The 14,725-nt window shown below is 36.4% G+C and overlaps 2 protein-coding genes across 2 annotated transcripts; one reads left to right on the top strand and one right to left on the bottom strand.

Moving 5' to 3' along the window:
* Nucleotides 1–154: 154 nt before the first annotated feature.
* LOC113492661 (nicastrin) lies at nt 155–5,102 on the bottom strand. The gene is made up of 15 exons (XM_026870249.1): nt 4,865–5,102; nt 4,632–4,733; nt 4,355–4,550; nt 3,977–4,180; nt 3,782–3,883; nt 3,480–3,570; nt 3,310–3,376; nt 2,816–2,920; nt 2,441–2,673; nt 1,870–2,140; nt 1,645–1,799; nt 1,215–1,445; nt 870–972; nt 517–745; nt 155–346 (listed from the first exon to the last, which is right to left on the bottom strand). The coding sequence occupies exons 1-15, from the start codon at nt 4,914–4,916 to the stop codon at nt 322–324; spliced, it is 2,166 nt and encodes a 721-aa protein (XP_026726050.1). The 5' UTR covers nt 4,917–5,102; the 3' UTR covers nt 155–321.
* Nucleotides 5,103–5,893: 791 nt separating this feature from the next.
* Nucleotides 5,894–9,939, top strand: LOC113492663. The gene is made up of 7 exons (XM_026870252.1): nt 5,894–6,062; nt 7,140–7,355; nt 7,564–7,692; nt 7,773–7,910; nt 8,155–8,275; nt 8,366–8,478; nt 8,567–9,939. The coding sequence occupies exons 1-7, from the start codon at nt 6,039–6,041 to the stop codon at nt 9,404–9,406; spliced, it is 1,581 nt and encodes a 526-aa protein (XP_026726053.1). The 5' UTR covers nt 5,894–6,038; the 3' UTR covers nt 9,407–9,939.
* Nucleotides 9,940–14,725: the final 4,786 nt, after the last annotated feature.

The raw sequence follows: 14,725 nt of genomic DNA, 5'->3' as shown, positions 1-14,725 counted from the left end.
TAATAAATACCAGTAAGTAAAAAAAAACCTATCTAAACATTGGCTGCAATGTCTACTCTCTCATAAGCATTAAGTGTGTGAAACTCCATGCTACGTTTTTTAACATATGATTCCTAAAACTCATTGACCGATTTAAGTATCTAATAAACATATAATTAATACTGTAGGAGCATTTAATTTTATTTCATGTATTAGTTTTATTAGGAAAGTATGGAATGTTTTCATGATACAAAAAATCACTCGGACAAACTCAGTGCATCTACACGATTTTCTCACATACGCGACAGTCTTCTTTCCTTATAATTATATTACAATATCTTTTCAACAGTTGACTGTTCTCAGGATTCTGAAAAATAATGATTTTAGAATCAGTTTAAAATAAATCCGTATAAACATAACAATACCTTTACGTACATATTACTTTTGATTTAGTTCATAGTATCAATCATTAGGTTAACTTAGAATCTGCCCTGTATCTGTCAGCATGAGCTAATACGAGCTATGGGTGATACATACCCTGAAGCGGCATCATCGTTGACTATGGAGGCTGCGGGTGCGGCGAATATTCGGTCAGCATGTCGATGCAGCCAGTACGTGAGCAGCGCGGCCAACACCGTGACCGTGGCGCCGGCCGCCGCGGCCGCGCCCGCGCCGCCGCCGCCCGCGCTCACGAACACGCGCGCGGACATCGCCTGCCACACGGACTCCGTCCACGATGAGTATACACCCGACTTCAGATCATAATCTGGAAGGCAATATAAGAGATTTATCATTATACAAAATATGACAATATATAGGTCTTAATATTTTATGATATTTATCTTTATCGACTTAGTATTTTTTTCTTAATTAACCCTCTAATTCCCAACCTGTTATAGCAAAAGCAGGGCTGACAGCAGCGCTCATGTTCATTGTCGTCTGGATACATACTCCGCTGTGATTCCAACCTCTAAGCCAATAGTACGAGAAACCCTGTAACAATAGGAATTCACAAGTCAAATACAATTCCCAAGAAATGTACACTGATAGGAAAATGAGGATTTGAATAAGATTTGGAAACTATAATGACGAGTTAGCACGCGCCATACATAGTACAATTAAATCACTCAATATACTAATGAATATCGAATGTAAGAACAATATGTGTTTTAAAGGTTATTGCCCAAGCATACATTTTTATCAGAGTTTGTTCCGGTGTCTACAGACATACTCACAGGCTCGGCGAGCGAGTCGCAGACGGTCCTGTTGGCGGGCAGCTGCGCGCCCGTGAGCAGCGCCAGCAGGTGCGCGGCGAACACGGGCGCGGTGCCGGCCCACGCCGCCACGCCCACGTACAGCGGCGCGGCCGACGCCGGCGGGCTCGAGCCGCCGCCCGACGCGTAGTCCGCCGCCATTATCAAGCGGCACGCCTGGCTTTGTAGGAAACAGTACAGCATCTCGTCTACCTGCAATTCAGTACATGATATTCAATCCATAAGACCTACTTACTATCAATAATGTAAGAAAATAATACGCAAATCATTTCATTCTGTAAAATAAATTCGCAAACGTGAGTTTCCTTACCAAATGCGCTAATGCCGATGATTACTTTTAGGTGATACCTACACATATAGTAGGCATAAGTGCAAATGTGAGTTTACGTACCAAATGTGCTGAAGCCGAAATATTGCCACTGTAAGCCGATCCTGTTACTGTTTGATAGAGTGTACGAGCTAAAGTAGTTGCGAGTCGAGCTATCTTCACTTGCGGATCACCTTGCTTCAGTGTACCATTCGCCAGAAGTTCATCGGTTGATATAACTGAAAAACACCAAAGTATGCAATCGAAAAGTTTACGATAAAATATATTATCAAACTGACAAATACTTACACACTCCAGTGTTGCTTATGGTCAAATTCTTGTAACTAAAGTAAATTTTTCCATATTCATCTAATGCTGAATGGTAAAACAAATTAGTAAATGTGTTACTATGATCAGCTAATAAAACTTCAGGTAGTTCGCCACTCTCAGTTACATTTTTGAGAATTCGACGGAATGAATGAAGCGATGATGGCGGCAAATTCATTGTAAACTCAGGAGTAATCACTGGTGTGTTATATGGTTTAGCGTTAGATGTCATCATGTCCAAAAATTCATTTATCTGCAAAGTTCGTAAAATTACATTGTGTCAATAAAATCTAGAACTCATAAATCACAATTATATCTATTTAAACAAAGTTGCCATTGACTACATGGATAGCCGAGTGGCTGACGTTGTTACCACGCAAAATCCACGGTGAGAGGGTTCGAATCCCGCGTAGACCAAGCGTTTGTACAATCTACAAATGCTTGTCCCGAGTCTGGGTGCCTTGTGCATGGGACTTGAATATTTGTGAAACCTCTCCGCGATACAAGGAACAAATTCCAGAGTGCGGGGGTCGTTTAAAAGAATATGACTGACCTCTGGTATAATATTGGTGTAAGGCACAAATGCATGGAATGGCCAAGAACTATCATTATTGGTGTTGGATAATGCTCCTCCAATTTGTCCAATCTCTACGTGCAATCGGATATCGGCCGGTGAGAGCGGAGCGGCTGCCGGCCACATGCCTTTGCTGATGTCGTAAGCAACCCTTTGAGATCCGATGTAATCAAATGCTTCGCCATTGAATAGAGTCCATAACACATTTTGTTCTAGAATGGAATAGCAATGTCAGTTAATCACACAATACATTCTTCGCGTAATTCCAGGAATATGCAATCAATGTTTCTCTTCTTATCATTACTCTCGTTAAATGTATTATTTCATTGTTTTTTTTTTCTGAAAATAGCTTACCATAAAGATGGGCATCTTTGGCGGGAATTAACTGAGAGAGGGTTGTAGCAGCAGTTAACAATGTAACCATGCCTACCACTGAACTAGCAGCGCCAGGAGACACTCCTTAAATAAAATTATATTCAGTTCAATAATAGGCTCACATTTATAAATATCAGGCAACAAACAAAAAACAACAACCTTCTCCTGCCTATGTAGGGAAGGTCTTCCCGTTAGTATTTTCTTTTTGTCTTCAGCTTCATACGGGCAGTATGAAGCTTACAACTGTTAAAGGTGTAAAATTAACAGCCGAGACACGCCGTAAATCACGAAGTTACAACTCTATTGTACCAAGCATTACCTTCTGTGATTGATCAACCTGTGTGGCTGTTACTTAGTAACAAGTTCCTAAAAAATCTTCAAAAAATACTGATATTTGAAAGAGTTGCTTGCAGGTAGGTTGTAAAACTAAGATTTTTGAGATTAATTCTTGGTAGTGTGTGTATAATGCTTACCATCAAATAAAGAAGCTGTGTCAATCCTTGCTGTGACTAGTGTGACAGGTTTTGAACTCTTGGTTTCCTGTACAAAATATGAAAACATTCTTAACTTAGCTGTAATAATTCATCTACTTATTTACCTTACAGTGTTACAATATAATTATTATACTATAATATAATTATACCTCAGTCCTAGGAAATAGTGAGTAGTAGACATTGTTGTCTCCTAGAGGATCACAAACTTTTGTAGGGTTTAGTAGAGCTGATGAGGCAGACCTGTAACAAGATGTACATACTGTAGCTAGGTGTAGCTAATGTTAGTACAAAAGAAGGAACTAAAGGGCAGAAGCTTTTCTATAGAATAAAATTGAATGACCTAGATAACAGATGTTCTCATATGACAGTTAATTCTTATTTATTAAACTAATTGTAAAGATGAAAGATAAAAATGCTAAGTTTGATCAAAATTAAGCAGCTTATTACTGACCTTCTTAAACATACTTCACTGTTGACTGCGGCAAACATAAAGGAATTCAACTGTAAGGAGCACAATGGATTGCCCTTTTGATTACTCTTATCTAGATTAAACCTAAAAATTTCATAATAAATTAGTACATCGTTTTACAACAATTTGTAACACATGAGATAGCATTATGAGATCAATAATAAACACTGAACATACTTCTCATAGCACAATTGGATTTTATCAATTTCATCTGATTTTGACTGTGGTAAATAAAATATTGGGAAGGGGATATCCCTTCGTAACAATCCAGTTCCCTTGGTATTCCACACAATGCCACCAGCTACTGTAGATGAACATGTGCTCCCTGAGGCTGAAGAATATTCATTTGGACATCTGGACTCCTGACTAAATGCTGTGGGGCTGAAAAATGTAGGATGCTCAGTAACTATTGTCGAAATTTAGCATGAAGATAATAATTTTTGACTTTAATCATTAAATTATTATAAGTAAGTTAATTTAGTAAACCACAAGCAACTCTTTAATGCAGTTTCTAACAGAAATCATACAACAAAACTAAACTTATTTCATTGTTACCTATCTGTAGCATTGTCATAGAGTAATATTCCAGCAACATTTTCGGGCTGCTGCATGAATATCTCAATAACATCATAAAACTGTACAGTGCTCACAACTGCCATGTAGGGTCCAGCAGAACCATTTTGTACAAGCCACTGCGCATCATTAATTTCCTTAATCATGTGAACCACCCCCACAGCTCCATTGTCTGCAGCTAAGAGGATGTAAAGAACATTTTATGACAAATGTAAAAAAACAGTTACCAGAAGTAAACATAATTAAATTAAATACTTACAAGAACAACCAGCTTGATGTGTCCCATTAAGACGTCTGAAACATGCAGCACCTCCTTCAATTGATGAATATATTTGTTCATGGAGGCGTTCTGAGTGCGCAACTAGAAGTAGACAATTTTAAGAGTACAATGTCTGCCAAATTCTTGAGTCAAATTATAATACTTAATGATTAGTAAAAGAAACAGTTACAGTTCCTGCAGTTTTTTTTATATTTATCATAACAAATACTCACGCGTAAAAGTACACAAAATCAATAGTAAAACTTTATAGCTAAACGATGCCATGTTTTTCGCATTACTTGAGGTTTATATGACCGGATTGTATTCGTTGCAAATAATATGCTACTGCAGATAAAGACATTAATTAATACTGTTAAAAATCTTACACAGTTTGGATACAGAAGTATGAGTCAATTCAATCTCAAGAATGACAAATAAATAATATGTCTACAAAATTGTCTATTTTTCATACGTCAAAAGAAATTGACAGATTTCATTTCACTTTGACATGACGTGTTCAGTTTATCATACGGTCTAGTCTTTTGAAGATATTTTATCAAATATATTCACAGAAAAACATTCAAATCTTCATTTTGTTGGGTTATGCTTGATTTAAAAGTCTAGGTTAATACTGCTATACCCTACACTAACTCTTATATTTAACATTTAAAATCATAAATACCCAACAAATATACTCAAGCCAAAAGGCTATCTGTATATTATAAAGGATTTATATATAAGGCTATCACTGGTTCTTATCTGCATCCAGTAAAACTACAAAACAACCTAAACACTCAATCTGTCGTTTCGATTGATACAGATCGAAATAAACAAATTTGAGAGAATTACTCTTGTATCAACGAGTAGATCAACCTTTGAAGATTTATATATTTTTCCAAGCCAAATAATGTAATGACTCTATCTGCTTTGAGTTGAGCGGAAGAGACTACTGATTAAAACCCACTCGTGTTCCTTCCTCTGCCCTTCCTGTACTGAATCTACGATAAGGCTTTCGGACAATCTCGCCAGGGCTTAGGGCCTTAGAAGATTTCTACTCGTCGTGTGTGTTTGTTAACAATGGAGGTGTTAGATCAGTAGCTCTTTACGAGATTAACGAGGTTGCAACCTAATGTAAAAAATAAATACCTATTACTCAAAGCTATTACTAGGACTTTTCAATCGACCGGAATGCGAAGTCAAGATTTCAATATTAAGAAAATAAGAACACACAATTTTAAAGTGGCAACTGACGAATTATGGCGAATGTGGCAATACTGTATTATATTATGGACGCCATTTGTAAGACGACAGCTGTGTTTTAGATTTAAAATTAATCCACTTTTCATTTTGCTGGCTGCAAGATAAGCAAATAATAGTTTTTTTATTTTCTGGGATTATACGTTCGAGATGTCGGAGCAGGCGCAGGTGAAGGTATGTTTATTTGGGAATAATACATTGAAATAAGAACAATAAAAGCTTCCATTGTTCAACCTTGTCCGTTGGTCGATATAAAATTTTACTATTCTTCAAACTTTTACTACATTCAAGTGTGTATTCAAAACGTCGTTATTTAAATCAGCCTTGCCTATTATGTGTTTTAATATCCTGAATTTACACGACTTGTCAATAGAAATCAATACACGTTAGTTGTCCACTAAAAATTTCTCCACCATTTTAAGTTTCGCAATATTGTACATAAATTTTATCTAGGTTTTTATTTTACAGGATTGTCAATATAACTATGCATCAAAGTATTTTAATAAAATTGGCTAGATTTAAACAGTTTACTCCATACATCACAAAAAAACCGTTGATTTTACACGTGTGATTTATTTTATTATTGCGTAGCTTTCTACATAAATCTTACTTTTACTTTTTGTGTTTTACTAGATAGGTAGGCATCAAGTTCATCTTTTCTTTGAGCAAAGTACAAAATCTTCTTTCTTTTTGGTGTTCATGTGTTGATGATAATTGTATTTCAAACACTTATAAAATGAATATTAAATATTTAAAATTGTATCCAGCACAGTTAATTATAGTATTTTGTAATTTATTTATAACTCGCATGCTTATATTCAGTTTTCGGAAAGGTACCCTCATTAATCTACCTTCAGACTATGCTTAGTACCTAAACCCCTTTCACCAAAACCAAATTATTACGCTCTGAAAAAATCTTAATAATCCTTCTGCATATATTGTGTACCATAAATCTATAATGAAATAAAAATATCAATCTAAATGTTAAAATATTTTTTTTGTTAATAGTACCTACTTTTATAAAAAAGTATGTATTATCATCAACTATTGGTACTTAATAATTATTCTGATAAACTCTACTTGCACCATTGCATGTATGTAGTCTATGCATAGTATAATTCAATGAAAAGCAAGCTTACAAGCACTAAAGAACACTATGAAACTATCTCACTAACACCATGAAATATGATCATTAATGAGTTCCACTTGAATTAATATTCCATTTTAATTAAAAAAATGATATCTTTTTAGCCTGAAGCATTGCCCGACTTAGATGATCTTCTTCAATGTCCTGTCTGTTATGAAATTCCCTCCGGCCAAATATTTCAATGCAATGAGGGCCACCATGTGTGTGGACGATGCAAAACGCGCCTTGACGTGTGCCCTGTCTGCAGAGCACTATTTTTTGGAACTCGAAACTACGCTATGGAAGAACTCATTGCAAATGTTAGAAAATTAAGGGCTTTTGTAAGTACAATCTTAATCTTCATTTCTTGATTTAAAACTCAAGTATTCATAGGACCGGGATGGTTGGCGCTCTTTGGGGGAGGCCTACGTTCAGCAGTGGACGGCGATAGGCTGAGATGATGATGATGATTCATATGAAAAGTACATTATTATTTCAAGCTGGTTCCCAGTATTTACAAACTAATTATAAAAACTAAATAAATTTCAGAAACTTGGTGGAAAAGTTACTACAGATTCTTGTTCTGAGAGCATTACACCACCTAAGGAGGCTAAAACTAGTGCACCTGAAGAAGTGAGTGCAGAAGATGATGCAAGTGCTAGTGATGTCCAGTCTAATGTAAGTTAAAGCTTTAGTTGTTAGTCCCGGCTAGTGTACCACCAACATAATAAAAAAATAACATATTGTTTTCATTACAGCAATCAGTAGCAAGGGCTCCGCAAGCTTGTAAAGGGTTGTTTCGTTGTTTGTCTTGTAAGAGTGGGAATGGAGTCCGACTTCCAGCTGCTCGTTTACTCAATCATCTACGCTATTTCCACTCTCCAGAACTGATTGAGGTAAGTTGCATGAATCATCAATATTTAGAATATCCCCAAATATTTTTATATAGGAAATTGTTTTGCAGCATCTGTATGTCGACTTTTATCACTTGCTGTGCTTTTTGTTGAGCTTAAACTTTTTGAATCAGAGAGAATGTTAATAAATTACACTATTCAAGTGAATGCCTTTTATTAAAATAAAAAAGTGGATTCCTTTTGGAGTAATTTTGTGTAAAATCTGAAGCTTTTTTTAATATTTTAGGGTAAATCTGAAAATGGCGAATATGTACAGGCGTGGCAATTTTCCACGGTACCAGGAAGGATTGTTACTGCTGTAAGAGTGTCAGATATGGGCATATTCTTCCTGATAATTGAAATCAGCCGTAAGGAATAATTTTTACAAATATTTATATATAAGTACTAAATATATTTTGGCATGTTTTTGATAGTGACTAAACATCTTCTTTTTTTAGATGAAAATGTGTGTGCATGGTTGTCCATGGCGGCGTCCCCTTGGGTAGCACATGAATTTTCGTATACTGTCACAATTTCTGGAAATGACCGAGAAGCTATATTTTCTGATTGCGTAAGTTATCTGATTCTTATTTGAGTTACTAAAATCTCTTAAGAAATAATGCTATAATAATTGAAACAATGTAACTTTTCTTTGACAGGTGTGGTCAGTACGATCGTGTGAAGGGTCCTTAAAAAAGCGTGGGCATTGTTTAATAGTCAATGGTTTAGACGCGCAAGCATTAGTTGCACCTGTATCGATAAGCGGTAAACTGTCGGTACGTCGAACTCCTCCTGATCAACTTGCTACTCAGACACAACCACGCGCTGTTTTGCGCGTCGCTAACCGCGGAAACGATCGCGTCAACCATCGTGAAAACCATCGCGAAGTTCGTGATATCACTCGCGAAAATGCACGTGGTCCTGCTGCTCATGACTTAGAACCTTTCCTTCAAGATTTACAAAACGATGTGGCTAGGCTCTCCCGAGCATTCGCTACGCTCGGACGTGAAGCTAACGCTCTAGTGCGTTCCGAAGCAGAAATGCGCGCTAGAATCGAAAACAGACAAAACACAGGTGCAAATGAGCGCACAAGCACTTCTTCTGAGGGTGAATCCCCACCTGTAATACAAAATAACGAAGACGAAAGCAGTAATGAACGAATGCAGCTGTCGCGTAATGCACGCAGACGTATGCGACAACGCCTACGGGCCGCGCTTAATGGAAATTTGCCGCCTGTGCCAGCTCCTAGGGTTACCAATCATTTTCCTGGCACGCAAAGACAAAATGGTCCTACGTCTAACAATAATATTCAACGTAACCTAAGTGGGGTTGCAAGAATGCAACAGCCACCAGTGCCACCTCCAGTCGCGCCACCCGTCGCTCCGCCGCCCGTTCCGCCCCCGCCGGTTGGCCCTCAGTCTTCTCAAGGCCAATCGAATGGACTGCCGCAAGAAGGAAACGCACGTGTCACGAGGAGGAAGCGACGTCATCGCAGATAAATTTAACAATGTATCTGATTAATCAGATATGTATTAACCATGTAAACAAGAAATAATAAGTTTATTATTAATGGTGAATGTTATTAAATTGACTGGTCTTTGAGTCTCATAACTATCCTCTGGGGCTAGCTTATTTTATATGACTCCATATTGTAAATATTTCGTCTTTTGACAATTGCAATTTTTATGAGTGCTGTGATAACATGTTGCAAGTTCGTGCAATGTAAATGGTTAACTACTTAATTTCATTAATTGTAGTACCCCAGAGTGTTTGTGATTGAAACAGATACACCTTAGGATAAATTATTGTTATAAGTTAATTTCAGCTAATGAAATGCATTTTGTGAAATATATTTGACATATTTAAAGAATATGAATTTGAACAGTGTTTAAATAATAATTGACAAACATGCTTGTTTTAATCCTGTATGTAATCATGAATTTTCTTGTAGAATTATAATTACTGTTTAATTAATTATTATAACTGTTAAACACTTAGGCAGAAAATAGTAATAATTATAAAATATGATAAATCCATTCTTTTATTTTGCTACGTACGGTAAAACGGGGTGAATAGAGTTTCAAGGGGTGAATAGAGAATAGTGTTTTTTTGAGGGTTACATGAATATTTTCTTACATTAAAATGCTTAGACACAGTTACATTATGAAATACTTGTGAGTTTGCGTATAATCTTTATGTTTTGTCTAGTTAAACGTCCAAATTTTAATAAAAACTCTGTTTCTATCCACCCCAAAAAACCCTCTATTCACCCCGTTTTACGGTATAAGCCATAAGATAATCCAAACCGCCCATATTTTCATTAAGCAAAATCACTACAAATAGGCAGTTTTACCTACCTTTTTATTGTCCAGTATAACAAATTTTCATTACCTGATTGCTTTATCTGCCTGTCTAATAACGTTTTAATTTAAAAACATCGTAATAATTTAAGAAGTTACGTTGCAGTAACTAAGTGATTAAATAGATACTTAAATTATTGATGTTATAATTTATGTCCGTATGGATTGAGGAGCCACTTTCGATTTAAAAAGGAAGCTCGCCCCCTTATTTAGTAGGGAAATCAATAATTTTGTAGACCGAATTCTGAAATTTGTAGTATAATATGTCTAAAGTTATGTAACTGTGAATGTGGCTCCTCAATCCAAACATCTGAATTGAGGAGCCACCTGAAACACGGAAAGTATTCCATGTATATTTTTGAAAATTTTGTATCATTTAGTAGCAATTGTGTATAGTGTCTACTAAAAATTTGAGCCCAGTACTGTTTATATTCAAGAATATACAATACTTTTAATGTGGCTCCTCGATCTATACACAAGAGCATGAATTGCCATGAAAGTTATTGGTCAATTTATATTCCACTCTAAAGACATTTAGTAGTAAGTGTGTTCGAATTTGTAGTATATGGACAAAGTAGTAGACTGAGCGAATTTAATAAATAAATGCATTTCATTTGGCTCCTCAATCGTGACGTCTGCATAATAAATAATTGACTGTACCTACCTGAGATCAAAACGGAATAAAATACCAGAGACACTAACATTTAGTATAAACGGTCTACTAAATACATATGCACAGGTCAACATTGTATATGTTCGGTATCTGAAAAACAAATCACTTCTAAATATTCCTTACGAATTCGCTATTTAGGGTGACCATGTTATATGAATTAAACTAGGATGATTCATTTTTGAAATTTAATTTTTCGTCAATATTCGGTATGTTTTTGGAATCCAAAGTTTAGAAGATGCAATTTGTATTGTAGAAGAAAATAACGTTTGCACATCTTGTAACCACCAAACAGTGTGTAAATATACTGTATCAAAAACAGTGTCATTTGAACTAAATGTTTCTACGAGGTTTAGAGTAAACGAGGTACCAGAAACTATAATGATTTCAAGTAGCTTATATACTTTAATAGGCGTTATAGAATTTATCCCTGCGATTAGCGAAGCTGGAATGGGTCACTATAAATGTCACTACCCAGCGAATGCTGAGATGTTTTGTTATGATGACTATGATTCTCACTGTAAAATTCATAAAAGCACCGACCAACCAATATTAATTCATTCTTTAACTTATGTCGAAATTGACTAGATACTAAATATCCTAAACCTGTGAAGAATCTTTGTACCGAATATTGTCGAAAAATTAAATTTCAAAAATGAATCATCCTAGTTTAATTCATATAACATGGTCACCCTAAATAGCGAATTCGTAAGGAATATTTAGAAGTGATTTGTTTTTCAGATACCGAACATATACAATGTTGATCTGTGCATATGTATTTAGTAGACCGTTTATACTAAATGTTAGTGTCTCTGGTATTTTATTCCGTTTTGATCTCAGGTAGGTACAGTCAATTATTTATTATGCAGACGTCACGATTGAGGAGCCAAATGAAATGCATTTATTTATTAAATTCGCTCAGTCTACTACTTTGTCCATATACTACAAATTCGAACACACTTACTACTAAATGTCTTTAGAGTGGAATATAAATTGACCAATAACTTTCATGGCAATTCATGCTCTTGTGTATAGATCGAGGAGCCACATTAAAAGTATTGTATATTCTTGAATATAAACAGTACTGGGCTCAAATTTTTAGTAGACACTATACACAATTGCTACTAAATGATACAAAATTTTCAAAAATATACATGGAATACTTTCCGTGTTTCAGGTGGCTCCTCAATTCAGATGTTTGGATTGAGGAGCCACATTCACAGTTACATAACTTTAGACATATTATACTACAAATTTCAGAATTCGGTCTACAAAATTATTGATTTCCCTACTAAATAAGGGGGCGAGCTTCCTTTTTAAATCGAAAGTGGCTCCTCAATCCATACGGACATTATAATTTTGGGGTGCCTCTGTGCAAGTGACTTGAACGCGTAATCCCCTCTACACGAGAGAAGAGATTTTTTTAATAATTCCTTGATTATTTATATAGTTTATATACTAATAAAAGAAACTTTTCGGGGGGTACTTTTATTGTTTTACGAAATAAAATTTTCCCGTAGCATAACTGGTTACTGGTGATGGGCTCCTTTTTCCGCACGTAAGCTCCAAGTCGGCCCATTGTGCGTCGGGTGGCTTTGGGAGGCTGTCAGTCCAGCCATCCCCCGTCCCCGTCTCCCTTCAGAAGCGCAGAAGTCTCCTGGGACGTTTGCAGGCTTCTGTGACGGAGTACCGAGGATCCCTGCCCGGTATTCCGTGACCCCGTGCACTCCAGGAGCACGTGTGCCGCTGATTCTTCATGTTGCAGACAGCCTCTACATAGTGGACTTTGATGGAGAAAAGGTGTTTATTAAGTGAAATGTGCCCGGTCAGCGAGCCCACCATTATTCGTATGTCGATACGCTTTAGCCCAATCAGGCCGCGAGACAGTCTCGGTGAGCGGATAGGGACCGCCTCACTTGACTGCCTGCAGCCGTTCCCTGTAGCCCAGCGATCGTTGTGATTGTTAGTAGTCTGTCGCCTTAACCATGACCGGCCGTACTGCCCGGGGGCCAAAGATCCGCGTGTCCGATCCCCTCCTCGCCAGCTGATCAGCAGCGTCGTTTCCTAGGGATCCGCTGTTACCGTAGCGTAAATATTTACAATACATTTCTTTAGATAAAACAATAATAACGGTCGGACACTGAAACACCGGTTTCTTTACCTTTTTATGTAGACACCTTAAAATATGGAGTTTGGGTGAATGGAAAAATCATTTTAATAGGATGTTGTTTTAAATGTAACTTTTCCATGAAATTATTGGAAATAAAGGTTTGTTCTTGGTTTTTCCTGGTTTAGTCCGAATATGGCTATGCCGCCAATTTATTCTACCTGATTTTACCAATAAATATTCTGAATGAGGTACTTGCTGACTATAGACTATGAGTAAGAGTCGCAGTTTTTAATTTACTAAATAGCCGAGGTATTCGTGAGTCATCTTACTGCATAAATAGTAACAGTTATCTATGCTATCCGTGATAATCGCCTAACTTCATGTGCCATTGATGTGATTGTCATGACTGAGTGACTGACATGGGACGCCATTTAATTTTTCGTTGTATATTGATCGTACCATGTTTGCTACTGCCCTACAGATGTCGCTATCTGGTTAAAGCATAGAACAATCTAGAATAACGATATTCTTAAAGCAATGACAATTTCCGGTTAAAAAGATTTAATACTTAGTTTTAGAACCTAGTACCAGTTAGAATGTGTATGACTTAACATCTTTTTATTTTTTTCTAATGAGCTTTTATTCACAAAACACAATTTTTCATAACATTGATGAATGGATTCATTTGTAAGAAGAGATGTTGAATTAAGAATAAGAATAATTTATTGTTTTAAAAAATTACTATTTTCATTACAATTATTGACAATGGTCCCCAAACTAAGCTGGAAGCTTGTATCTTGGGGGCCATTTGCAAATTATTTAACATAGTGTTTTTGCTTGATGAATTGTTGAATAGAAGTAAGTGACTTTTTCATTTTAGCACATTTTGGGCAAATATTTTTACTTATTACAATGATTAAAAATAGTTTGCATAACCGTAACTGCACGACCTGTGCCAGCATTATTTGTTTGTTCCGTTTATGGAAATATAAAATAAAAATAACTAGTATTATATTATTTGAGATGAATCATATTGGCGCTTATGATTCATTCCTTTAGCCTGTAGATATATTATATCTTTGATTAAGCATAAATAAGACCACCACCGCACTATCTTTCGTTCGATACCACGATACGATGTCGACCTAGCTGCGACATACCAATTTAAATATAAAAAAGGTCTGTTCGGTTTCCTAGAATATGCCCCCATGGCAGGAGGAAATGGGTTGAAAGTGTATAAACGTAATTTACACTATTGATTCGTCGACTGTGGAAAAATTTCAAACCTTCATTGAATAAGCCTTAACCTACGGGTGTCGTCAGCAGCAGTTTATTGGCAGCACGCATAGTATTGCAACATATGTGGGGATCCACCGGCCGTCGAATAGGGAAACCGAAGAAAAGTGGCGCTAACCCATTTTTTTTACGTTTTTGTAGTATTTTGAAGGTTGTTCCAGAATTTGTGATTTGTAATTCTCGTCTCCTGGGACTCGGGTTTATAACCAAATGAGAGGTACAATTTCATTCTTAGGTGATAAAAATCACTTGTAAAAATCTCGCCATTTGGGCTCATAGTGCCACAATAGGCGACGCCAGACGTAAACTGCTTCAAAGCGAGTGGTTGGCGTAGATATTCTTGTGTAAGGCCTATCGGACTGTAAGTAACTGAAGCCCTGCC

Source organism: Trichoplusia ni, chromosome 4 (assembly GCF_003590095.1).
Source record: "Trichoplusia ni isolate ovarian cell line Hi5 chromosome 4, tn1, whole genome shotgun sequence".
In the NCBI taxonomy this organism is placed as follows: domain Eukaryota; kingdom Metazoa; phylum Arthropoda; class Insecta; order Lepidoptera; family Noctuidae; genus Trichoplusia; species Trichoplusia ni.
Note: the sequence above shows the minus strand (reverse complement) of the source record. Positions and strands in the feature narration are given on the sequence as shown.

Coding starts and splice junctions, on each gene's coding strand:
- LOC113492661 (XM_026870249.1), bottom strand. CDS start 4,916: ATGGCATCGTTTAGCTATAAAGTTTTACTATTGATTTTGTGTACTTTT. Junction 2,921..3,309: donor CACAGCTTCTTTATTTGATG/GTAAGCATTATA, acceptor ATTTTATTTAAG/GAGTGTCTCCTGGCGCTGCT. Junction 1,446..1,644: donor TTTCGGCTTCAGCACATTTG/GTACGTAAACTC, acceptor ACTGAATTGCAG/GTAGACGAGATGCTGTACTG.
- LOC113492663 (XM_026870252.1), top strand. CDS start 6,039: ATGTCGGAGCAGGCGCAGGTGAAG. Junction 6,063..7,139: donor CGGAGCAGGCGCAGGTGAAG/GTATGTTTATTT, acceptor ATATCTTTTTAG/CCTGAAGCATTGCCCGACTT. Junction 7,911..8,154: donor ACTCTCCAGAACTGATTGAG/GTAAGTTGCATG, acceptor TTAATATTTTAG/GGTAAATCTGAAAATGGCGA.